Source organism: Gossypium arboreum, chromosome 1, assembly GCF_025698485.1.
Source record: "Gossypium arboreum isolate Shixiya-1 chromosome 1, ASM2569848v2, whole genome shotgun sequence".
In the NCBI taxonomy this organism is placed as follows: domain Eukaryota; kingdom Viridiplantae; phylum Streptophyta; class Magnoliopsida; order Malvales; family Malvaceae; genus Gossypium; species Gossypium arboreum.
In genome coordinates, this window is record NC_069070.1 from 103,786,682 (window position 1) to 103,813,482 (window position 26,801).

The 26,801-nt window shown below is 36.2% G+C and overlaps 1 protein-coding gene across 1 annotated transcript; it reads left to right on the top strand.

The window, feature by feature from the left end:
• On the top strand, positions 1 to 26,488 carry LOC108482900 (succinate-semialdehyde dehydrogenase, mitochondrial). The gene is made up of 20 exons (XM_017786000.2): positions 1 to 293; positions 398 to 499; positions 579 to 678; positions 962 to 1,010; positions 1,442 to 1,529; positions 1,622 to 1,732; positions 2,837 to 2,899; positions 2,985 to 3,095; positions 3,984 to 4,049; positions 4,148 to 4,225; positions 4,320 to 4,397; positions 5,255 to 5,321; positions 5,797 to 5,882; positions 6,193 to 6,225; positions 6,338 to 6,370; positions 12,446 to 12,546; positions 25,514 to 25,599; positions 25,835 to 25,941; positions 26,024 to 26,101; positions 26,227 to 26,488. The coding sequence occupies exons 1-20, from the start codon at positions 210 to 212 to the stop codon at positions 26,263 to 26,265; spliced, it is 1,560 nt and encodes a 519-aa protein (XP_017641489.1). The 5' UTR covers positions 1 to 209; the 3' UTR covers positions 26,266 to 26,488.
• Positions 26,489 to 26,801: the final 313 nt, after the last annotated feature.

Genomic DNA, 26,801 nt, shown 5'->3' on the forward strand with positions numbered 1-26,801 from the left:
AGTCAAAGTTGAAACGTAATAAAATAACAGACAGAAGCAAAGCAGGAATGAATTGAATCTATTTTTGATGAGTGAAGATATTGGAAGCGAGGGGGAAAGAACCAAACATCTGGCTTTTTAACTCAAGAGTGTGGCAAAGAGACAGAGACAGATCATTATACTACTACCCAAAGCAAGAAACGCTCTGAAACTGGAAGACAGCAGACGATATGAGGGTGCTACAAGTTTTGGCAGTTTCCAAGATTCTCACCTCACACTTGTCTCGCACGCACCGCCTCTCTGCCTCTCGTCAGGTCTTCTTTTCTTCACTTGGCTCTGTAAAATTCATATCCTCTTCTTCTTCTTCTTCTTCTTCTTCTTCTTCTTCTTCATTGTTTGATCCTTTTGTTTTCATCAGATGAGTACTGCTGCTTCTTCGCTTAAAAAATCCCCCATATTTCGAACCCTGGGTCTAATAGGAGGGAAATGGATTGACGCTTATGATGCCAAAACTATTCAGGTTTCTTTATTTTCACAATATTCTCTTTTCTTTTGGTGTTTCCTTGTCTTACTTCACTTTGTTTTGGATGTCACGCCAGGTTAACAATCCATCCACTGGGGAAATTATAGCAGAGGTTCCCTTTATGGGCACTCTGGAGACCAATGATGCCATTTCTTCTGCGTCTGATGCTTTTAATTGTACGTCATAAACATTTCTAATCCCTCTCATTTCATGTTTTTTGCTTACACATTTGACTTTTCTGATTTTTGAAATATTTGATTAAATAGCACGAAGCATGTTAAATTTTAGCTTAAATAGCAAAATGTATGTTATCGGCTGGGCCTAATTATGTTATGCATAGATGTTATTATGTAGCTATTGGATTGAGGTTGTTGTTGGTTGGTAGCTTTCATATGCTGAGTTCAAAGTTTAATTGGGATTGAAATCAAGTTTAACTGACGATCCTTATTATTTTCATAGCTTGGAGTAAACTCACTGCTGCTGAGAGGAGCAAATACCTTAGAAAATGGTATTATCCCTGTTCTATGGTCTCTTTATATGGTGTATGTGTATTGAAATCTGAAACGATGACCTATTTGAAAAGAACCATGTCTTTCTGCTCCATTTAACTTGAGGTATTTTGATAAACTATTATAGGTGAGGGCACTTAGAATTTGTGCACTTAGAATTTGAAGTATGTGTTTTTAACTATGAAAGATGTTTTCTTAGCGAAGTTTTGGAGTACAATCTCCTGCTTTTAGATAAAATGTTCTAGACTAGCAGGATATTTTGTTGCTTGGAACTTTGAATGCTTATCTTATTTGAATGGCTAGTACCCGGAATTTAGTCATTTGGTTAGTCTAAGCTAGTCATTTTCTGCTTATGGCTTGCTTAATTAAATATAGATTTCTGGTTTTCAGATACCAACTAAACAGTTTTTCTTTCTCATGTATTTAACAGGTATGATCTCATAATGGCCCACAAGGAAGAGCTTGGGCAACTAATAACATTAGAGCAAGGAAAGCCTTTAAAAGAAGCCCTGGGTGAGGTAATCAAATTTAGTGTTATTAAATTGAGCTACTGGCTTTGACTGTTGGTCATTATCGTCTGTCAATTCTGATGCTAAGACTCACATTATAGGTTAACTATGGGGCCAGTTTTATTGAGTTCTTTGCAGAGGAAGCCAAGCGCATCTACGGAGATATAATTCCAGCTACTCTAGGTGATCGTCGTCTGTTTGTTCTAAAGCAGGTGAGGATAAATATGTCTTGTTTATGTCCTGTATAACTGCTACTCTGGCACTTGCACTTGATTTCTTCCAATATATAAATTTTGATTACTCATACAATTTTTAATGAATTTCCCCTTATTATTTGATATTGTCTTCTAACAAAGAATCTGGTATGTTGACGATAATTGAAGGGGAAATTATTTTCACATGACTGTTAAGAGTGCTGCTGTACTTTGTGCAATGTTGTATCTGTACAGGGAAAATATAAGTGATGCCCTTTTGTACTAGAAAAAAACTCTCATATAAGGAAAATGATAAGAAAAACATGAACTAAAGATGAGAGAAGTTGAATTACTTCCTCTATCCAAAACTTCCTTTATAAACATTTAGTAGTTTGACTTCTTAAGTTTGGATTGCATTTTTGTGTCATATGGGAATTTTTGATGATCCTTTTGGGGGAATCACCTCATGCATTTAAAATTCATAAATCAGTGAAGTATCTGCCGTCCGAGACTGCTGATCCTGTTTTTTCAATCACTCTCAACAATTAGAAGGATGGCTTAATACTTTTAGCTCATGTTCGTTCATCAGAACCCAAATGCCACTTCCAAACCATGGGGTGGTGTATTGATTCTGCCCAAACAACAAGGGAAGAGCACCTTACCCTCATGATAGTCATGTATGAAATAGGCTTTTGTTCAAAATGCTAGCTAACACCCTGTAGAGGCAAGCATTATGAATAAACTAGAGTATCTCATTAATCAGCTTTCTGATCATACGCATGACGTAATCATCCTATTTATACAAGACCCTCTGGTATCTAAAAGTTTGAGGGTTTAAGGAGTTATTCTCAGCAAAATAAACTCGATAGGTACATACAGGGGGAATTAACAGATGAGGATGACTTTCCTGCCTTTTTAGTGACTGTCCTCCCAACTGTTGATGTTATTAAGCTATCTTATTGCGCCAATGCACTAGAAACCAGTTATATAGAGTTATTTTTGGTGACTAGGGTTTTTTCAAAGCTGTTGTATATTTTTCGTGCCAAGTGCTGAAAGGTAGTTCGAGATTTCTTGTATTTTTACTTTCATGCAGTATTGACTCTCTTCATTTCTTTTTGGCAGCCTGTTGGTGTTGTTGGCGCAATTACACCTTGGAACTTTCCCTTGGCAATGATCACCAGAAAGGTGTGTGTTATATATAGAAATTTCGGTCATATTATTTTCTCAGGCGGCTAAAGAGCTAAAAGGTTCCTTCTCATGGCTGGATCAGGTCGGCCCTGCCCTTGCATGTGGCTGTACAGTGGTTGTAAAACCTTCCGAACTTACTCCGCTTACAGCTTTAGCAACAGCTGAACTTGCCCTTCAAGCAGGAATTCCACCGGTAGTTCTATATGCATTTTGTACTTTTACAAGGCTTTGTCATTCATCAAGTTATATGTTGTTGGGTAGCATGTAATCATAATTGAAAGCTTGTTTAGAAATGGTAATTTAATGCTTGTTCAAGAAACCAATTGTGATCATTAAGTAATGACTGAAATATCTTAGGTCCATTTGCAAACTAGAGATTTATTTGCATAGATAGTCACATACAATATACTTGCATGAATACACATGCACATATATAATGTGTGTGAATGTGTATATGTCCAATGTTTCATCATATAATAATAACATTTCTAAAGCTAGGTTCTGACTTTTCATATCTCATATGATAATAACTACTGGAGCTTTGAGACTAATCTATGTGATATCGGACAGACAGACAGCTGACTACTCACCAAAGGACTAACAGAATGTATCATAATTTGGTGTGCAAGTTGGGCATGTGTAATATCTATGCACCAATATGAGATGCACCAGCTTGAGGGGGAGTGTTGAATAATTAACAAATTAAGCAGATTTTTAGAGATTAGACAAGCAGATTTTTAGCTAATTAAATATTTAGTTTCCTTTTTTTTTTTTTCTTATTGTATGTGTTTAAATAGGTTGTAAATTCTTCTCTAATGATATGAAAAAGTGAGAAAATTTCACTGATCTTTCTTCTTTTCCTCTGCCCATTTAATTTCTAACAGTGAGTAACAATTATGTTGCTAATTATGGTCAAAATTCCTGTAACATGAAACAACATATACTAGTCTTTGAATACATATTCTTGTTAATCATGCTTTATATTCCATTGTAACTTTTGGTGTTCCAGGGCAATATCCTTGGTTATTCGTTCATGTTGCTTCATTTGTTTCATATTAGATTTTACCTTTCAATCTTGTAGGGTGTTATAAATGTGGTTATGGGGAATGCTACTAAAATTGGTGATGCTTTACTTGCAAGTACACAGGTCTTCTACCCTTAACTTGAAACTGATTCCTTTCTAGAAATTAATGGATGTATAAATTAAAGAACGTTAAATATTCCTGCTTCTTATTACTTATCCAGGTAAGAAAAATCACATTTACAGGCTCAACTGCAGTCGGGAAGAAGTTAATGGCTGGTGCCGCGGAGACTGTCAAAAGGGTATGGTTATCCTATGAAATGGATATGTACACCAAATCAGTGTAGTTTTGAAAATTATCCTGCAGTTGACTGTCTATATTCTGAACTTTTCTAGGTATCACTTGAACTCGGTGGTAATGCCCCCTGCATTGTATTTGATGATGCAGACCTGGATGTGGCAGTTAAAGGAACAGTAAGTTTACTCAATAGAATAGCTTTGATATATATTGACATCAATAGCATTCTCATCCTAGATATTCCTGAGTTCCACTTGTAATTGGTTGTGTGGCTGCTGCCATTCTGGATAGCGATAGTAGTAACATGATTTTGTACCATCACTTTATGTCAAGTTTCAAGCATATGATTTTGTTTCTCATTGTACTTAAAAAAGTTCCTTGACATCTATTTGTTTCCTTTTTACTTTTCCAACTTCCTCTCCGTATCGATTGTCTTGTGTTTCATAGCTTACACCTTTTCTTCTTCCTCCTCTTCCAGCCTGAGCAAGAGGAATTTGGTTAGCTATAGGATCATATTTTTAGTTTCCTAATTCTCAGGGTTGTTCTTGAATCTGTCATTGCAGTATTGGTCCATGTAGTGGTGGAAAAAACCGCACCTGAATCCAAAAACCACTTGAATTCAGCCTGGTTCAAGTTGGATTGACCAAAAGATCTATGAATTAATATGAAAAATTATAAGAGCTAAAAGTGCCCAAGCCCGATAAGGGTTCAAAGCTTAAATGATTCGAAGCTGAAATGACATGAGCTGAAACAATCTGAAACAGAAACCCGAAATCAACCTGGAATCTAAAGCTGACCTGACCAGGATCCTTTATTTCCCAAAGTCATAATCTGAGAAGATTGCAACTGAAAGAAACACTGACACTCAGGCTGGTTAAAAGCTAACAAGACTTGTTCAGTTTTCATGATGCATGAAAATTAACTGTAAATATGCATTCTACTATCCTGTCCAGTAGTACCTTTCATTTGATTCTTAACTTGAGTATGCACTCTTATCTTTGTTGCCTCATTTACAATACCATGCAATTTGCAGCTTGCAGCAAAATTTCGTAACAGTGGACAGACTTGTGTCTGTGCGAACAGAGTAATTGTGCAAGAAGGTATGGATGTAAATGTATTCTGATGGAAATCTGTAAGCAATTTCCTTTTTTTTTTTATGTTTCCCCATATTGAGAGACTTTGGGTGCATTTGGATCTAGAAAATATTTGCTGTTGTCATGTCTGAGGATTTTTTTTCTAATTTCTATTTATTAGCCAAATGAAAATTTAGTAATTTTTTTTCTACAGAATAAAAATGATAAAAGTACATTTAGTATCAAGAATTTATATTTTAAAAAATGACTAATAAATATAGCTTCTGTTAACATTTCAATTAAAATATATATAGTGGAATACTTATTATTATACTTATTATTTCCTTTTGAAAACAAACAAATAACATTGTTTCCTTTTGTACTTCTGATATGTGAGCAGTTGAGTTGTAAACCCACAGGCCAGTATTTTCCTTAATTATACAAGGATATTCTAAAACAAGAAGATATAGTTGCTTTAATTTTTATTTACCTTTTGTTTCAGGTATTTATGAGAAGTTTGCAGAGGCTTTTTCAAAAGCTGTCCAGAAGCTGCAAGTTGGAGATGGCTTCACTGAAGGGGTGGTCCAGGTAGTTAGCCTAAGCCATGCATTTGTGGTTCATATATTAATTGTTGTTGCCAAATTGGTCTTTACATTTATACGTGGTGAGCCTATGCATTTTATGTTTCTCAGTCTTTAGTTTATAAGGATAATATTTTATGGAAAATTGTATTGAACTTTTTTCTCGAGGTATTGTAAACAAATCATAAGATTTGTAAAGATATGCAGTTATGTTGGTAATAATGCTAAGTTGCTCGGAGCTTTTTCTTTTAATTAAGTCTAACAAGTGAATTTAGCTTAAAGATAATAATTTTGTTTTACTATACTTACCTATGTAGGGTCCACTAATTAATGAAGCTGCAGTGCAAAAGGTTACTTTGCTTCCTTTTCCAGTTTTTATCAATTAACTTATCTATGATTCTTTTATTTTTAGTGGATTTCTTATGATCTTTTAGCTTTGGATTTTTCTTTTCTTTTTCACAGGTTGAGACATTCATTCAAGATGCGATGTCAAAGGTTTGAATTTTTACCTGTCCTGTCTAACTCTGACTGCCAGTTATTTTATGTTATGTTTGGGAACATGAATTTGAAGATATGGATTTGGATTTCATTTGCTCTATAAATTGTGAAAAATATATGCTTATATCATATGTAAATTAGTTGAGGTTCAGCATTATTATAAATTTGAAAGGTCTAAAAACATGAATTTCAAATTCTTAAATTTGTATAGGGATTCCAAATTCTCTACTCAATAGGCATCCTACACATCCATGAACTTTAATAATAATCATGAATTTTGCACTTGTGTGTTTGTCAAACAAGTTATTCTATTTTTGAAATCCAAGTTCCCAAAAACCACCTTAGAGAAGCTACAGACTGTATTGCATGTTCTAATTCTTTGATAGAATTGTTAGGTTATATATATATATATAATATTCTATATTTGCATTAACTAAGAATGTGTATTTTAACCACTTTAATCAGACGAATGTTAAAGCTGGAAAATGGTACATGGGTACTGGGTAGGTGCTAGATGATGTATGAGTTGATTAATTTGTTCATTAAGGGCATTAGGTGCTAGATGATGTATGAGTTGATTAATTTGTTCATTAATGGCATTCTTTATAGTAAATTTAATTAAAATTTAAATATTTTCAAAATCACAGTTTAAAAAATAAAATTAAAAATCTAGATGCATTTTTGTGCTCAGTAAAGTCTTGTCTGATTGGCGTAAGACTAGTTTGTAGCATTTAGCCATCAATTTTCTTTATGCTTATTAGTTCCCTTTTAATTCATAGTTATAGTTTTTCGTGCTCATTTTCATTACACTTGTTTTCTTCTTAATTAGTTTTTTATATATGTGTATTCTTAATCAGTACTTACATAGTTTAATCTCTTAACTTATTGCTGCAACATGTTAGGAATTAAGATTAGACATGAAACATCTAGAAAAATACCAATTAAAACTATAGCAATTGATTGCCTATGGCTTTCACAGGGTTAAGTTTGGTATAATTTATTTTATTAGTTATCCTTTTTACACAGTTAAATATATTTTCAGTTTTAACTTTTAAAAGCATAAGATGATAATTTTTATATTTGATTATTTTTGTACAAATTGTTTTAAAGTTTCCAAAGAAAGTCTTTAATTAAAAAGAAGAGTAAATAAAGAAGAAAAAACAAAAATAAGAGAAGAATATAATGCTTAAAAGATTATATACACAGATGTGATGGGTCTCTAAACTGTATTTATTAGAACTGGAGCAGTCTGATGAGCTTTGACTTGGGTGGTTCTTGAATTGGAACATTTATGCAATTGATCCAAGGATGCTAACACTTGATTCTTTCATATTTTCAAAAGCAAAAAATATTCTTGTAAAGCTATTTCAACATTTAAAAGTGAAAGCAAACATACATTATAAAAAAAATGAAAAGTCAAATTTCTTTGTAAAGGGATTTGTTTTCTTTTCTAATCTTGTAAAATGGTAATGAACAATTTTAGTTTATACAGATTCTAAAATTATTTAGATAATCTTTTTTTTTTTTAATATTTTATATGAAATTGAGAGAATAAGAGAATGAGAAGAAAGAGGGGCTGTTGCTGTGGGCTACTGTTTGGCCATAACAGCCAATAAAAAGATGGAGGAAGAGAGGGGAAAAAGAGAGGAAAAGGGAAATTGGTATTCTGAAAATTATTCAACTTAATTATACAACCTACTACATAACCTATTTATACAAATAGTCAAATATAAAAAGAAGAAAAGGCAAAGATTATACAACCTATTTACATCCCAATTTTGTGATAATCGATCTGTGGAATCATGATACATTAAATCCTTAAGATTACTATCTCAACATTCCCCCTCAAGCTGGAGCATACCAGTCTGAATCTCATAGCTTGTTACATTTGTACTCGATCTAAGGGTTCCTGAGAGCCTTAGTTAAAACACTTGTTAGCTGATCATTTGATTTAATAAAACTGGTAGCAATGCATCTAGACTCGATCTTTTGTCTCACAAAATGACAATCAATCTCTATGTGTTTTTGTCTCTCGCGAAACATTGGATTCGAGTTGTATTGAAGTGTTGCTTGATTTTCACATATTAACTTCATTGAGATTATAGTTTCCCGTTTCATTTCTTAAAGCAATTGTTTTAACCAAATTAGCTTTCTAGTAACTAAGGCCATTGCTCGATATTCTGCCTCTACACTTGGTTGTGCCACAACATCTTCTTTCTTACCCTTCCATGATATTAGATTACCTCCAAAGAGAACACAATATCCTGAAGTGGACCGTCTATCTGAAGTAGATTTTGCCCAATCAACATCTGGATACAATTTGACCTTGTTTCTTACTCTTATGATATTGCCGCATCTCAGTGACTATCACACGGATTCTGAAGGAATTGACTAACCACACTCATTGCAAAGGAGATGTTTGGTTGAGTGATGGCTAGGTAATTAAGTTTCCTAACCAACCTTCGGTATTGGCTAGAATCTTTTAGAGGCTTCCTTTAATTTGGAGCAAGCTTGATATTAGGATCTATAGGCGTTTCCATAGGTTTACAATCTAACATTGCTGTTCCCTCTAGAATATCCAAAGCATTTTTTCTCTAAGAGATAGTGATGGCTATTTTTGATTGAGCCACTTCAATGCCAAGAAAGTATTTCAACTTTCCCCAGTCTTTTGTCTGGAAATGATTGAGAAGGTGTTGCTTGAGGTGTGAAATGCTTTTATGATTATCTCTCCTGTAATAGCAATGTAATCCATATATACAACTAGATAGATGCACTTGTCGTGACTATTGTGACGATAGAAGACTGAATGGTCTACTTCACTTTCATTCGAAACTCTTGAATAACAACACTGAAGTGCTCGAACCAAGCCTTGGGAGGTTGTTTCAAGCCATAAAGAGATTTTCGTAGTTGACACACTAACCTAGACTTCCCCTGAGCAACAATGAGCAACAAAACCTGATGGTTGCTCCATATAGACTTCTTCATTTAAATGGCCATGAAGAAATGCATTCTCAATATCAAATTGATAAAAATTCTAATAATTCATTGTAGTGAGAGAATTAGTAATCGAACCGAAGCAATTTTAGCAATCAGAGAGACAATCTTTCTATAATTGAGACTAGGAATTAGTGTATAACTTCGTGCAACCAAACGGGTTTTTAGCCATTTTATCTTTCCATTAGAATAAATTTTAACTGTGTACACCCATCGACAAGTAATAATAGTTTTGTCTGGTGGTAAGGGAGCAAGATCCCAAGTATGATTAGCATGAAGGGTGTTAATCTCTTTCGCCATAGCTTGTTGCGATCCAATATTCGCCTTTGTTGCACTAGGAGTCTTAGCAATGGATACATTGGATAAAGATGAGGTGAAAGCATAATATGAGGGTGATAATTGATGACAACTCAAAAAATTGTAAATAGGATAAGGATTACGAAAAGAACATATACCTTTTTGAAGTTCTACTTGAGGCATGACCGAAGATGGAGAATATGGTAGTTGAGGAGATGAATCACTTGGATTACACACTTATTCAGTACTTGCAGGAGGATTATTAGGAGGATGTATAGTGGATTGTCTGGAGTAGACCTAAAGGGGGGTTTTGAAGGTGTAGTATTAAGAATGGTTGAAGATTGTTGCTTGGAAACTTGATATTGTAAATATTCATCATAATTTGGCCTCTTGAGCAATTGTAAGTGGAAGAAGTCCATCTCCTTAAACCTAGGCTAAATGAACAATGGGCTGAATATTATGAGAATGTTGGCCATGTAGAGCCCAACATGTATCATGTATGTGGCCACATTTTTTACAATACAATATTCATCATAATTTGGCCCCTTGAGCAATTCTAAGCAAAAGAAGTCCATCTCGTTGAACGTAGGCTAAATGAACAATGGGCTGAATATTATGAGAAGGTCGGCCATGTAGAGCTCAATATGTATCACGTATGTCGCCACTTTTTTCACAATACATACAATTAGGTCGAGATCCTCTTCCTCTTCAGTTATCTCCTCGTTGGCCGGGTTTTGTATTGCTAGCACAGAGGATTCTGCCTCAACTTGGGTTTGGTTTGAGGAGATTCAGAGCAATAGAGCCGTCACATTGTCAAGGGTAGGAATGGTTGGGCTGGCAAGGATTTGGTCTTGAACTGAGGCTGCATCTTTTTGCAGTTTTATCAAAGCAAGTACCATAAAAAATTTGTTCCATTGCTGCTCCTGATCAATAACACTTTCAGAAAGCGTCGTGAGAACATTAAACTCATCCTATGTGGTTTCGACCTGACCCTAGTAGTTTGCCATATCCTACTAATTTTGTTGTAGATTAATGAGATTTTAGACAACTTTATAAATTTGTCGAATACCACTAGTGTGCAGATTCTTAGCCTTAGCCCACACTTTGTAATAAGTTTTGCAAGACTGAAACAAAGTGAGTAGCTTTGGCTCAAGCGAATGCAATTTTGGCCCAGGTATCTTTATTCTTTTCATCAATTTGATCAACATCTTCTAAGTGATCCTTGAAACCTTGTCCTGTAAACCAAAGTTCAACTGAAGCCGCCCATGAAATATAATTATTGCCACCTTGAAGTTTGACAATAGTAATTGCTAGAGAACTAGAAATTGAAGAGAACAAAGGTTTAACTTGATGGATCCATTGTGGTCCAGAGAGGAGTGCACGTTGACGAAGATCCATGGCAATGAACGGTGGCTAGAAAGGGTCTCACACGCGCTCATGCACCGGCACGTGGGAGAAAGGCAAAAGCTTGCCACATGTCCGGTTTTCGGCGATGGGCTTTCAGCCGCAGGGTCGATTGAAGCTGGGCAAAAGGGGTGGTGAGAATTGGTAGGCTTTGATGCCATGTGAAATTGAGAGAAGAAGAAGAGAATGAGAAGAAAGAAGAGGGGCTGCTACTTTGAGCTACTGTTTGGCTGTAACAGCTGTGAAAAAGATGGAGAAAAAAGAAGGAAAATAGATAGGAAAAGGGAAATTTATACTCTTAAAATTATTCAACTTAATTGTACAACCTAATCCAAAACCTATTAATACTAATAGTCAAATATATAATGAAGAAAAGGTAAAGATTACATAGCCTATTTATCTTAATTTTGTGCTAATCAATCCCTAGAATCACGATACATTAATCCTTAAGATTACTATCACAACATTTTAAAATATTTTTATGAATCCAACATTGACTTGAATGAATCAGTGGTTGAACCATCAGATCTAATATCCAAAACATGGAATAAGTCATTGTCTTGTATGGTTCAAATAACTGTGCTTGATCATTTATTCACTATAATGATGGATAACTCAAAGTATTCAGTTAAGTAAATAAATTTGAGGAGGAAAATAGCAGAAGTTACCAAAAATTTTCCTATTTTTTGGTTGAAATTGGTTTAGGCCTCTAAAGGTTTCTAAATTTCACTATTTTTCAAGTTTTATTTCCTTCCCTTCGGTTTTTCGGCCCAAAACCCATATGATTAAAATCCCATGCTCCTAAAAACCCTAGATTAAGAATCAAAATATGTTAGATAATACACCGTGGAATTTAGATCAGCTTAATGTTAAAGGTTTTTGTTGCCTTAATATGAATGCAATGAAACTTCAGGAAAAACATTCTTATGTGTCTCATGCTCATTCTTATATTTTTGTTGCTTACTGCTTTGGAATGTATGTTACAGCAGTCTGCTACTAGTTGTCATAGTATCCTACTCTGGATTTGCTGATCAGATGTTGAATAATATGCATGTGACAAGGGGTTGAGATATGACTTTTGTATTATTAGGAGTTGCAATTCTTTCAGATCACGCCAAAATCATCTCATTGTAGCTAGGAATGGTGATGCATCTGTATTTGCAAACATTTAACTACCTGATGCTGCATATTTAGTTTTAATATTTGATTAAATAAGCATGAACTCTAGTGTCTCCTCAGTTCTGCCCCTACCACTCCTTCCCTCTTTTGGTAAATGTTGCTATGTTTTATCACTGCCCGTGAGGCGCTGTGACTGCCAAGAGAATATTTTTCTGTTAATACTTAATTATCTCATCTCTGATAATTATTTTTTGAAAGGGAGCAAAAGTCCTTCTTGGTGGTAAAAGACATAGCCTTGGAATGACTTTCTATGAGCCCACAATTGTTACTGATGTCAAGAGTGAGATGCTATTGGCTAGGTACGTCCTCAAAGACATGTTATTTCTTATTTGTTACTAAATATGACATGATTGTAGCTACTTTCATGCTTTATGCTGGATAGTATTATATATGGTCTGACCCTAGTATAAATGCTTTGCCTAAGCCATACTATTAAATAATTTAAACAAATGTTTGGGGAAAATTATAATTTCCATGTTTTTGTTTTCTAAGATGGAAAAATCTTAAGAAGAATTTAAATGAGTTTATTGCTTCCTATAAGTGGAAATTAATGTTAAGTATAGCCATTTTATATGCCTTCAATCCAAATTAGAACAAGAAAAAATGTACTAAGTTACATGCATACATATACACTTATGTACCTACATACCTACGTACCTTCTTTTATGTTTTACCTTCAGCCTTGCACTTTTGGTTAAGAAATCAAAAACCCATGGATGATGCTTTTAATTTGTTTATCAATGAGCACTGTTCAAGGAGATTTTACTTTGAATTGTAGTATAGGCTTCTTTCTTCTTCATCGTTTCTTATTTATTTATAATGCCTTGGCTTCTTGTGGTTCATCTTCCTCTAGTAATATGCCTCATTGCCTTCTTTGGCAGCCTTAGTATTTTCTTTTTTCCTTTTTTTTTTTTTTTTTTTGCTCTAAAGGAAATTGGAAGGAAAGGAAAGCGAAATTCTAGAAACCATTTTCTCAAGTTTGGTTGAAGTGAAAAAAGTTAAGGAGTTCCTTTTAAGGAAAATTCAAGGAATGTTTCCTAACAGCCTTTATTCTCTTTCCTTTCAAGATTGCTTTTCTTTTTTAAAGGTTTGGGGGGGGGGGGGGTTGTGGAGTTTTAGAGGTAATGGATTTGTCTTTATGCCTTGCTTCTACATTGCCAAAAGCTTTATGCTTGTCAAAATTTAGACAAAGTTCTAGTCTTGTGGGGTTCACAATTTACTCTATGGTGATTATTGAGACTTTGGCTTCGCTAACTCCCTTATTTAATGTGTTAGTTAAAAGATCTAATATAACATTTGGTACCTAAATTTGACATTTTCCCTAATTTGGTACCCAAGGTTTTTTTTTTTGTCCAATTCGATACTTGAACTTGGCACTTTTTCCTAATTTGGTACTTGAACTTATGCTATTTCCTAATTTGGTACCTAAGCTTTTCTATGAGGGGACAAAAATAGCTAATGTATGATCGATATGTGGCAGATGACATAGAAATTTAATGTAGGAATGATTGCGCTTTTTTGGAGTTTTTTCTGTTTCACTAAATAATATGCTCAAAGTTCACTCTTCATTGGGGTTGAGATTATTTTGACTATTATTGGTAGTTTAAGAGGGACCGCATGCTTAGAACTATGGCCTAGTCTTCACCAAGCCCTCAATTCGACAAAAATATCATCAATATAAAAGGAAATCTATGTTCAAATATTGTGCTTCAAGCTATGCTTAATGAATGGATATTGAAAAAAAAGTTTTAAAACCAAAAATAAAAAAAAATTGATTATGTTAAATTTTAAAAAATAACTAAAATTAATTGAATATTTGGAATACAAAAAGAAATTTCATGTCATCTATCACATATTGGTCATATAGTGATTATTTTTGTCACCTCATAAAATAAATTACATTGTTAATATATTGACGTAATTTGTATAATGTTTGAAAAATTTATGTACCAAATTAGACCAAAAAAGTTTAGGAACCAAATTAGTGAAAATGTATCAAATCTAGGTACCAAATTAGGTAAATAAAAGCTTAGATACTAATTTAGGAAAAACTGTAAGTTCAAGTACTAAATGTTATATTAAGGCTTATCAAAACATAAACTTCTATTTAGTTGTGAGAAAGCTAACATAAGTTCTTTTGCTTTCATTTTTTTTAAAGAAAGATTTCTAACTAGTAGCAATGTATTTCAACATGATTATTTTGTTAAGTAATTGGGTAATCGAGGTTTCCTCTTCTTTATCATATATTTACTAAATTGATACTTGTCACCTATTGTTCATGAATTCCTTGATAAAGAATGGATCGAGAAGAAGGTTTTACAGAGAAGAGAAGAGAAAACGGAGAGAATAGATAAGAATTTTCAACTGTTTTTTTTGCATAATCGTCCTTTCAGCCTAATAGGTGCTAAATAGGAAGTAATAACAGATCGAGTAACAACTTGCCTGTTGTCATAAATGTTGCCCTCAATCCGCACCATTCACTAAATGGTTAAAAGCATCCCAAAATGATACGTTTTAGACGGGCCTTCTACGTAGCGTTTTATTAATATAAAATCACTGACTGAAATTAATAGAAATTTGAAACTAAATTAAAATGTTGTAGACTACAACATGTTCCATAACAACTACTCCTCCTCGAACACTATCCTTGTCCTCAAGGATCAAATATTGGATACTCTCGGCAAAAATCATTGAAGTTCTCCCATTTAGAGTCCTTAGAAAAAATATTGGCCCATTCTATGAGGATTTATGTTGTAGCTTGATTCCCTCTTTTGACCAAACGTCTGTCCAAAATCTTCATTGGTACTTTTGGAAGTTCTCCATCAGGTCCCACTAAAGGTAGCATAGGTGAGCTAGGAACATTACCAATGTATTCCTGTAGCTGCGATACATGGAAGGTAGAATGGAGCCTTGATCTTGCTGGCAAGGTCAATTTGTAGACTACTTGTCCAACTCTAGCTTCTACAGGGTAGGGTCCATAGTATTTGGGCGACAATTTCTGGTTCACCACCCTCCTTAGAGAATGTAGTCGATAGGGTTGCAACCTCAAATAGACAAGGTCTCCTATATTAAACTCTCTGTCACATCGCCTTCAGTTAGCAAGTTGTTTCATACTTTCTTGAGCCTCTTTAAGTGGAACGTGAGCAACTGTCGAGCTTCCTCCCTTTGCTGCAAGCTTCTGTCCATAATTGCCATTTGTAAAGTACCAGCCAAATAGGGTTGATGCAGTAGAGGTCCTTGGCCATAGAGTCTTTCATAAGGAGTGGTCTGTATAGCAAATTAGTCTGTGGTGTTGTACCACCATTTTGTTAGAGGGAGCCAACTAACCTACTCACTCGGCTTCTCACCTATCATGCACCTCAAATAACCTTCCAAACACCTATTCAAAGCTTCTGTTTGACCATCTATCTGTGGATGGTATGCAGTGGACAATTGCAACTTGGTTCCTATCTGTTTGAATAGCTTCTACCAAAAGGTGCTAATAAATATCTTGTCTCGATCAGACACAATGGGCTCAGGAACTCCATGCAATTTGTAAACTTGAGTCAAGAACTCCTGGGCTACATGTACTGTATTGAAGGGCTGAAAGAGAGTTAAGAAGTCACCATACTTGGTTAATCTATCAACCACAACCAATATGGTGCTTTTTCCTTTAGAAGTTGGTAAGCCTTCAATAAAATCCGTACTAACAGCAACCCAAGCTCATTCAAGAATAGGGAGGGGTTGGAGAAGGCCAGGATATGCTGATAGGTCTGCCCTAGACCTTTGGCATATAGAACATTCTCTAACCCAATGCTTTACATCTTTAAATAACCCCTTCCAATATAGCAGGCTAGACAACCTATGCCTTTGTAACATGGACCCTAGAGTGATCACCTACTAGACCAGCATGGAAATAGTTAAAGAGATTCCTTTTGAGGTTAGATTATTCCCTACCACAACCTTGCCCTTTCTCCTTAACACTACACCATCCTAAGTGTATTTTGAGTGTTTGTTTGGCTTGTACCTCCTAGACCAACTATTGTATTTTAGTGTCTAACAACCTTAAATCAACAATTTCAGTCGACAATTCAGACCAAAGGGTACTAGCTACGCATTGAAGCAACTGTCCTTCATCCTCATGTGGTCTCCTAGATAAGGCATCTTCCACGGTATTCAAGGTTCCCTTCCTATAAGAGATAGAATAGTCATAACCCAACATTTTTGCTACCCACTTATACTGGTAAGGTGTGATAGCCTGTCATCAGATAAAAATCTAAGGTTTTGATGATCTGTTTTTATCAGAAAGTGTCTCCCAACAAGGTAAGAATGGCACTTTTTAACTGCTAGTAATACAATTAGCATTTCTTTTTCATAAATGGATAGAGCTTGGTGCCTAACTCTCAAACCCTTATTGAAAAATGCTATTGGTTTGCCTTTTTGATGTAACCCTGTCCCAATCCCATAGTCACATGCATCAATATCCACACAAAACTCCTCTTGAAAGTTTAGAAGTACTAACATTGGTGCTTAGCAAATTGCTTGCTTTAGTTGGTCAAAAGCTGTTTGAACCTTTTCATTCCATTGCCACTTGACATCCTTTTTCAACAGTGCAGTTAAAGGTCTAGCCATAACCCCATAATGCTTGATAAATCTTCTGTAATACCCTAGTAAATCAAGGAACCTTCTCAAGTCCTTGACAATTTGTGGTATAGGCCATTTCAGAACTCCCTCAACCTTGGATTCATCCATGGATAATGTGCCTTGCTAAATGATATGAAGTATTCTATTCGAGTTGTGCCAAAACTACATTTGCTCAACTTAGCAAATAGCTGGTTACTCCTTAATACCTATAAAACTTTTCTCACATTCTTCAGGTGCTCATCCTAACCTCTGGAGCATACAAGGATATCATCGAAGAACACTAATACTGATTTTCTGAGAAGTTTCTTGAATGTGTTCATCAAAGACTGAAAACTAGAGGGAGCATTGGTAACTAGACCTAAAGTCCAATCTAGAAAAATGTGTGGCTGCTCCAAGTTCAACTAAAAGCTCCTCAATGATGGGAATAAGGGATTGGTCCTTGATGGTGAGCTAGTTGAGCTGTCTGTAGTCTATACACAACCTCCAGCTTCCATTCTTCCTTTTTACCATCACAATGCATGAAGAAAAAGGGCTATTGCTATCCCTGATCACCCCAGCTTCTAGCATCTCTGAAGAAACTTAGAAAAAGCTTATATTCATTCTGCTAATTAGTTTACACCTATAAAGAGAGGAATTCACACAAACAAGGAAAACAATCCCTAAAAAATAGTAACTTCCTAAAAATCAGTGACTGAGATTAGTTTCTATTTACAAGGGAACTCCTAGTAATAAGGTAAGTTTTCGTCCTTAATCTTAGGAATTCCAACACTCCCCTCAAGTCGGAGTGTAGATGTTTATCAAACCCACTTGCCAATAAGTTCTTCAAACATGTTTCGCTCAAACTTTTAGTTAATACGTCGCAACTTGTTGTCTAGTAGGTAGGTAGGTGATGCACACTTCTCCCGAGTGTATTTTTCTTTTATAAAGTGGCGATCTATTTCCACATGTTTGGTGTGATCATGATGCATGTGATTATGTGCTATCTTGACAATTGCTTGGTTGTCACAAGACATCTTCATAGGCTTGGTGTAAGGCACTTTTAGTTCCCCATAAGTCTTTGTATCCAAACTCCTTCGCATATACCATGAGATAGTGCTTGATATTCTGCCTTTACACTGCTGCGTGCTACAACAGACTGTTTTTTGCTTCTCCACATCACGAGGTTACCCCAAACATAACTACAATAGCCACTTGTAGAGCGCCTATCGTTATCAGAACCCGCCTGACCGCATCGGTGTAGACTTCACATTCGTTGGCGCTTTTCTTGAAATGCGTGCCTTTACCAGAGTCCCTTTCAGATACCTTAATATTCTATATGCAGCTTCCAGGTGCTTCTCTCTCGGGGCATGCATGTACTGATTGATAACACTTACACTGAAGGCTATGTCTGGACGGGTGTGAGATAGGTAGACGAGTCTTCTTACTAGTCGTTGATATCTTCCCTTGTCGATTCCTTCTCCATCCTCGTCAGTTCCCAATTTAAGGTTAAATTCCATAGGAGTTTCGGCTGGTTTGCAGCCCATCAAACCAACTCGACAAGAATCAAGAACATATTTCCTTTGGGAGATGGAAATACTGTTTGGGACCTTGCTACCTCCATACCAAGAAAGTATTTAAGATTCCCCAAGTCTTTAAGCTCGAACTCTGTACCAAGGAATTCTTTCAACCTCACAATTTCGCTTGAGTCATCTCCTGGTTAATATTATATCGTCCACATAAACGATGAGGATGCAGCATTTTCCTTTTTCGAGTGCTTGTAGAACATGGTGTGGTCACCGCCTTGAATGTAATTTCTGCTGGTCATAGCTTTTGCAAATCGGTGAACCACGCCCGTGGAGATTGTTTCAGCCCATATAAGGACTTCTTCAACTTACACACTTGGCCCTTGCTTTCTTCAAACCCGGGTGGAAAATCCATGTACACTTCCTCACTTAATTCTTTGTTGAGGAAAGCATTTTTTACATCCAATTGAGTCAAGTGCCAATCAAGGTTGGCAGCAAGAGATAGGAGGAGTCGAATGGTGTTTAGCTTGGCAATTGGTGCAAATGTCTCGTCGTAGTCAAGACCATAAGTTTGAGTAAAGCCCTTAGCCACAAGTCGAGCCTTGTATCGGTCAATACGGCCATCGGGTTTAAATTTCATAGTGAAGATCCATTTGCATCCTACTGTTTTTTTTTCCTTTAGGTAGATCCGAGACTTCCCATGTTTCATTGTTTTTGAGGGCTTTCATTTCTTCCATCATAGTTGTCTCCACTCAGCTGATTCAAGAGCCTCTTCTATATTTTTTGGAGTTTTTACAGAATCAACATTAGTCACAAAAGCTTTGTAAGACTTAGATAAATTTCCATAGGATTCAAATCGAGAAATAGGGTGTTGAGTGCAGCTCCTTGTGCCCATAGATGGATGGTGATGGAGGTGAGACTTCTGTTTCAGAACAGTCCTCGGTTGGGGATGCAATTGGCATTGCTGTATTAGTTTTAGGAGAACGATTCCGTCGAGAGTAAACCTATATTTCGGGAACTTGTTTTTGCTGTTTTCCTTGATTAGGGGGCTGTTGTACTTCGGTGGTGGTATTGTTATTGGGAATGATCGGGCTAATTTCTTGTTGCACAGGGGAAACAGTCTCTAAATCTGGGATTACCATAGCACCTTGGTTGTTAGGCTTGCTTGTGATAGTAGTTGTAGGATCATGAGGTATAATGAGGAGAGTATTAAGGGTCTCATCTTCATTGAAAGTCTCCCCCTGAAGATGAGATGCTGCAAAGTATGGTTCATTTTCAAAGAAGGTAACATCTCGAAAGACAAACATTCGGCGCAAGGTTGGTGAGTAACACTTATAGCCTTTTTGTGTGGGGGAATATCCAATGAAGATGCAGGTGTGGGCTCGAGGATCAAGTTTGGATTGATTTGGTTGATGGTTATGGACAAAAACTTTGCAACCGAATATTTTGGCTGGAAGACTAGGAACACGCAATAGAGGAAAGGACTTTAGAAGGGTATTTAGAGGTGTTTGGAAATTGAGGACTTTTGATGGCATTCGGTTTATGAGATAGCAGGCAGTGAGGACAGCCTCTCCACACAAGTATTTTGGAACATTCATGGTGAACATTATGGCTCGACCAACAGAAGGAAATGTCGATTTTTTCTCTCGGAGATCCCGTTTTGTTGAGGAGTGTCAGGACAAGAGCTTTGGTGTATGATGCCTTGGTCAGAAAGGTATGGGCTTAGGATAGAGTTAAAAGTATTCTCTCCCATTGTCAGTGTGGAGAGTATGTATGGTAGAGTTGAACTGGGTTCGAACCATTAAGTGAAAATTTTGGAATACTTTGGGTGCTTCAGATTTTTCTTTGAGGAGATAGACCTAACATACCATAGTGTGATCATCAATGAATGTTATAAACCACCTAGCCCCTGTAATATTTTTCACTCGGCTGGCTCCCCATAGGTCACTGTGGATTAATGAAAATGGTTGGGACTGGATATATAGTTTTAATGGGTATGGCACACGGGTATGTTTGGATAATTGGCAAATTTCACACTTCAAGGAATTAATACTTTTATTTCGAAATAACAGCGGAAGATGTTTCTTCAAATACAAAAAGTTTGGATGCCCTAACCTACGGTGCCATAAAATAATCGTGTCCTCTTTTGAAGTGGATAGAGCCAATCCTCCTTGTGTGCTATCTTTATTCCAAACATATAGTCCATCATCAACTTTAGCAGTGCCAATCATTCTCCCCGATTTCTGTTCTTGTATCACACAACCAATTGCAGAAAATTCAGTAAGAAGTTTTTCATCCTTAGTAAGTTTACTGATTGAAAGTAAATTGCAAGACAAGTTTGGGACATGTAGGACTTTATCGAGAGAAAAATTCTCTGTTATTTGTACTTCTCCTACTCCACCACGGTGAGTAAGAACCATCACTATGCGGATTCGGACTTGTCATGACAAGGGTGTAGGTGTGAAACAAAGTGGAGTTACGTCATGTGATCGGAGGCACCAATCGAGTATCCAAGAGGATTGATTATTTGATTCAAAGGCAATATTGAGGGCAGTACCTTGGGTGGCTAGAGATCCATGAGCAGTGGAAGTACCAAGCATCTTATGGAGAGTCTCAAGTTGGGTTTTGGTTAGGCGAACATCGAAAACATCATCTGCAGTAGTGGAGGATAACAGGGCAGTCTCATTATCCTTCTGTTTTTTTTCAGGATAGCAATGGAGTTTGAAGCACTTTTCCTTTGTATAACCAACACGGTTGCAGTGGTTACATTATGGCCTGGTTGATCCAGAATCATTTCCAGCACGTGGTTTTTGTGGCTATGGACCTCTGGAGATGAGGGCAGAGGTCTTAGTAGACCGATTGCCAAGAGTTGTCACATGTTTAGGTTCCTTTGAGTCTCCCATCATGACAAGATGGCGCTTTTCTTCTCTTCTAACTTCTGCAAATGCTTCATCGATGGTTGGTAGAGGTGATCTGCCTAGAATTCAGCCACGGACCTCATCTAACTCACGGTTCAGTCCTGCTAGAAACTCATAAAGACGTTCATTGTTGAGGTGAGTCATAAACTTGGTGTGTTCCAAGCCTTTACCCCAATCTGCCTCATAGTACCTATCCAGTTCCTGCCACAAAATTTTCAGATTGTTGTAGTAGTGAGTTACTTCGAGTGTCCCTTGTCGGATATCCTTTAACTTAAGCTTGATCTCAAATACTTGGGAGGCGTTTCTAAGATCCGAGTAGTTTTCTTTGACTGCATCCCACGTCTTTTGCAGTTTTGAAAAAGAGGTAGGTGCGACTTATATGGCCTTCCATCGAATTAATTAGCCAAGCCATTACAATCGAGTTGTTGAGTTCCCAAGTGGCATAAGTCAGGTCAGCTATGGTTGGTCGTGGAATTTCTCCATTGATGTATCCTAATTTGCCACGACCACAAATCACCATAAGGACCGATTGAAACCATTGCAAGAAGTTCTTCCCATCTAGCCGATGATTGGTGATTATAAGGGAGGAATTAAGTTCACCTTGATTGATTCCCTGATTGACATTCTGAATTATTTGTGAAGTTTCAGTTTCAGACAGAGTTTCATTGAAGTCACCCATGGGAGGAGGACTAAACTGGAAGGATTTTTAGAAAGGGAGATTAGAGACGAATGAGCAGGATCGAATGAATCCTAAAGCTCTGAGACCATGAAGAAACTTAGAAAAAGATTATATTCATTCTGCTAATTAGTTTACACCTATAAAGAGAGGAATTCACACAAACAAGGAAAACAATTCCTAAAAAATAGTAACTTCCTAAGAATCAGTGATTGAGATTAGTTTCTATTTACAAGGGAACTCCTAGTAATAAGGTAAGTTTTCTGTCCTTAATCTTAGGAATTCCAACAATCTCACTGACGAGCCTTTCAACTTTTGCTTTTTGAAGTGGAAGGTACCTATAAGGTCTTGCCTTTATAACCTAAGTTTCATCCACCAATGGAATCCTATGATCATGTAATCTGTGAGGGGTTAGTTCATTTGGCATTTGGAAGACATCCTCAAACTCGAGTAACAGTTGTTCCAGTTCTTGACAATGTGATGAGGACATGGCAACTAATATTTGGCTATATGAGGTTAATCGCATGGGACTTGGTCCTTGTTCTATCATATTGTGACATTTAGACATCTGGGAACCTGACAGTAGCTGTAGACCCCTTGGTAGTATCCCTTGCAGATTGCATAAGTGCCCTTGATACTCAAATTGCATAGTGAGAGCACCAAAATTCCATACAACCTGAAAGTAACCATTGAATTCCAAGTACCAGATCACACCCCTTGACTGATAAAACCATGAAATCAGTTTCAAATTGATGCCCTTGAGACTCCCATAACACTAACTTACATACCTTGGGATCCTTTGAGAGCATGTATGGATGGAATGGGTGAAGTTGGTTCAATGTCTTGATCCACTGTCTCTAATTGCTTAAGGCAGTCTTGAAAAACCTCTATTGGCTAAGTCTTAGCATCACCTTCTGATTCCAAAGAAGTCTCTACCAAGGGTACAAATGGGACCTAATGCACTTATGACTTGGTGTATATTTGGAGGCACACCAGAAACATAGGCATTTTTTTTTTCCTTTTCTTCAACTCAGCTTGTGACAGTGACTTTGTAGGACTGAAATTTGTAGAGAGCTTTTCCAACATCCATTGGGGATTGAACAGAAGTAGAACTTTTAACACTCAAAGAAAAGAGGTTTAGTGGAACCTCCACCCCCGACCACATTATGCTTTTTGTATGTGCTAAACATAGTACTCTTGACCTGTCTAGCTATCTGGCACCCTTCCACCAACGTTTGAGGTTTGACAAGCCTTAAATACTGACCAATCTCACTTTTAAGATTACTTATGAAGATATTCAAAGCATATCTTTCAGGTAAGTGTAACTGATTGAGAAGACTTACAAATATATCATGGTATTGCTCAACAGTCCCTTTTTGTTTGTGAGACCAGTTTAGCCATCAGATCCAAAAATGTGCTGGATCCAAAATGCTCCTATAAACCCCTAGCATATATGTCCCATGTCAACTGATGAATCCCTTCCTACCTTTGAGTGAAAAAGTGATGCTAGTTGAGTGCCTTCCCTTCCAGATGCAACATCACCACTCGTACTTTAGCATGGCCGGGTAATGATTTAGCTTCAAAAAACTGCTCTAGTTTTGACCACCATCTTCTAAAATCTTCCTCATCAAACTGAGGACAATCTAGCTTGACAACTTTGCCCGACATGTCAATGGTGCTGGCTCGAGAAGCCATACCCAAGTGTCCCAAATTTGAAACAGAGACATAAGTAGAGACTCTTTGGGACGGAACCCTGGTGGGGGCTCTCCCAAAACTCCCTTGCCCTTATCTGGTGGTGTTTGCCCAAGGGATTGTTCCAGTAAAGATTGGAGCTCAGATCAAACCCCACCTCTAACCTCAGGTTGCATCTCCTTGAAACGAGCATCGAGCTTGGCATCCAATTGAGAAAACTCTGCTTGCAGTTGGCTCTTTCCTTCTACAAACGTGTGGTAACTCCGACGTTGGCCATGAAGATCGTGTGGCTCTGATACCTTAATAGAGAATGGATTGAGAAGAAGGTTTTACAGAGAAGAGAAGAGAAAGAGAAGAGGAGAGAAAATGGAGAGAATAGATAAGAATTTTCCACTGTATTTTTGCATAACGGATTGAGTAACAACCTGGCAGCTGTAATAAATGCTGCCCTCAATCTGCACCGTTTCACTAAATGGTTAAAACACCCCAAAACGGTACATTTTAGACAGGCCTTCTATGCAGCGATTCATTAATACAAAATCATTAACTGAAATTAACAGAAATTTAAAACTAAATTAAAACATTGGAGATTGCAGCATTTTGTTACATAACATTCCGTCTCAGAAATCTAGCAAATAGAATGCCCTTGAGAGAGTTCCTTGAAATAACTAATGATACGAAAAACTGCGGCAAGATAAATGGACTGGGAGCTGTCATAAACTGACTAATTAACAGGGACTGCAAATCTCCAATTTTTTTGCCTCATTTATTCAGAGGCTTAGATGAAGATAATTTAAACTCCATCTGCACCTTTTTTCTTGTAGGATTTGCTTGAAATAAGCAGTTTAGGGCTTCTTTTGTATTAGTTGATAGCCCAACATGGTCAAATTTCATTGGGCTTTTTCTGGTTTTAGTTTGCTGGAAAAACTGGGTTACAAGTGCTTAACCGTGTGCTAATTTTCAATAAACCACATCGTTTTTATCCTTTTGCTCCAAAAACTGCTAGTAACCACGATTTTTAAGGATTTGGATTGCAATACATTCTGTAGAATTCTTTTGAATAGAACTCTTTGGACACCTTTTTATTTTCTAGGATTATTTTGCAGATGTTGACTTCTTTTCTTAATGCTTGTTTTCTCTTATTGGGATGACCAAACCAAGCACTCTTTCCTTGGGCCCTTTTAGGCCTTAGTTTGCTAGGAAACTTGGCCTAGAATTAGGCTTAAGCATGCATTAAATTTCAATGAAGTATAAATTATTCTCTCATCTTTTGTAGCAAAAACACCTGTCATAATAATTCTTTAGGAGTTGGAATGCAAGAGGATTTGTAGATTAGTAGTGTTTTTTTTTTTTGTTTATTTCGATTCTTTCCTTGTTTTTCCCACATCGGTTCTCAGGTTAATTACTTATTAAGTTGAAGCATTGGGATAACCATAGTAATATATCCTTTGATAGTTGGTTAAAAGTATCTTCAATTCTCAGTATTTTACTGGGGATAATTGATTGGATTCTGCACAACAGTGCTGATTATTGGGGTATGCTCAACAATCCTGATGGAGTATATTAGGATCCCGAGTATAGCTTGTATTTGCATGAATGCTGTCATTATCCTTGCCAATTCTAACAAGTACATTTACTGCATTGTGGAAGTGGTGAAGTGTTTAAATTCAATTTGGTGCCTGAGTTACTATGCTTCGTGTACATTGAAGGTTGAATATGCAGCTTTTTAAGATAAAATTAAATTTCATCATGTGTATGCTATGTCATGTTTGCCACTTCAACTTTGCTGCTATACTGTGTCACTGTATATATATGTCTAGTTTTTTGAGATGTGATTAAATTTGTATTACCTCAGCGAGGAAGTATTTGGACCAGTGGCACCTATTTTGCGATTCAAAACTGAGGAAGAAGCTATCCACATGGCAAACAACACCAAAGCAGGTTCATTTTTCAAGCTGTAGTTCTATCCTAATGAATAAACTGGTCAATTTTCTTTTTAAATTAGTTATTATCATTTCTTTTATTCAATTAGTGAGTCTTCATAACTATCTGCCAACCAAACCTAATCAATCAAATCTCAATAAAAAACTCTTTCAAAATTTATTATGTACCGTCTCGTAGAATAATATTATACAGTTCAACTTATTAGAATACATACTTTATTGTGCGTATTCAGGGTTAGCTGCTTACATATTTACAAACAATGTTCAACGAACATGGCGTGTCTCAGAAGCTCTCGAATACGGACTTGTTGGTGTTAATGAAGGAATCATTTCAACTGAGGTGGGTCATATTTGCATCTATTAACCGATTAATATACACAACTGTTCTAGATATAAATTATTGTTTATTTGTTTCAATTCAGGTGGCACCATTTGGTGGTGTAAAACAGTCTGGTCTTGGACGAGAAGGTTCCAAGTACGGGATAGATGAATATCTTGAAGTGAGTGCGATACCTTATATAACTCATCTTACTGCATATCTCTATACATAAACAAATATATTCTAAAAATTATTGTTGCTTGTAGGTAGCTTGCTATATAACTAATGCTCGATGTTAATGCACAGGTGAAATATGTATGCTTGGGAGATATGAACAGAAGTTGAAAAAGGGAAACAATGGCAGCCAACAGCTACTATTTTATAACTGTTAAATGTATGCTATGTTCTGTTTTGCTCACTGGAATTCTGGTTTATCTTTGTTTGATGGAGTTTTGAGTGTGCGGTCTGAGGCATTTTTGTACAAAATTTCTAAATAAATGCGAGCTGTCGAAGGCGTTTTTGTATAAATTTCTATCTAAATAAATTGAAGAAACTGATAAGCGCTGAATCCTGGAGGAACTGTGTCAAAATTCCATTTTAAGAAACCCAAGCTTGTTCAAAATGTTGAGTATTCAAACGGTGTATATGAAATTTAGGATTGACTTGATTATATAAATTCCAAATTTTAACATAACAATAAAAATGAGAATGAAGAAATTATAACTAAATAATTTTTTAAAAACAAATTCCTTAAACTTTTTTTAACCTATTTTGGAAATAAATGTTGAATTTATTATGATAAAGATAATTACAAGACTGATAATGGAATGAAAAGTTGCGACAAATATGCTATGACTTGTTTAATATTTTACTATAAAATG

What these genes read in the sequence shown, in the direction of transcription:
- LOC108482900 (XM_017786000.2), top strand. Translation starts at nt 210, where the DNA reads ATGAGGGTGCTACAAGTTTTGGCAGTTTCCAAGATTCTCACCTCACAC. An exon ending in TAAAAGAAGCCCTGGGTGAG is followed by an intron (nt 1,530 to 1,621) that starts GTAATCAAATTT and finishes CTCACATTATAG; the next exon opens with GTTAACTATGGGGCCAGTTT. An exon ending in AGTGAGATGCTATTGGCTAG is followed by an intron (nt 12,547 to 25,513) that starts GTACGTCCTCAA and finishes GTATTACCTCAG; the next exon opens with CGAGGAAGTATTTGGACCAG.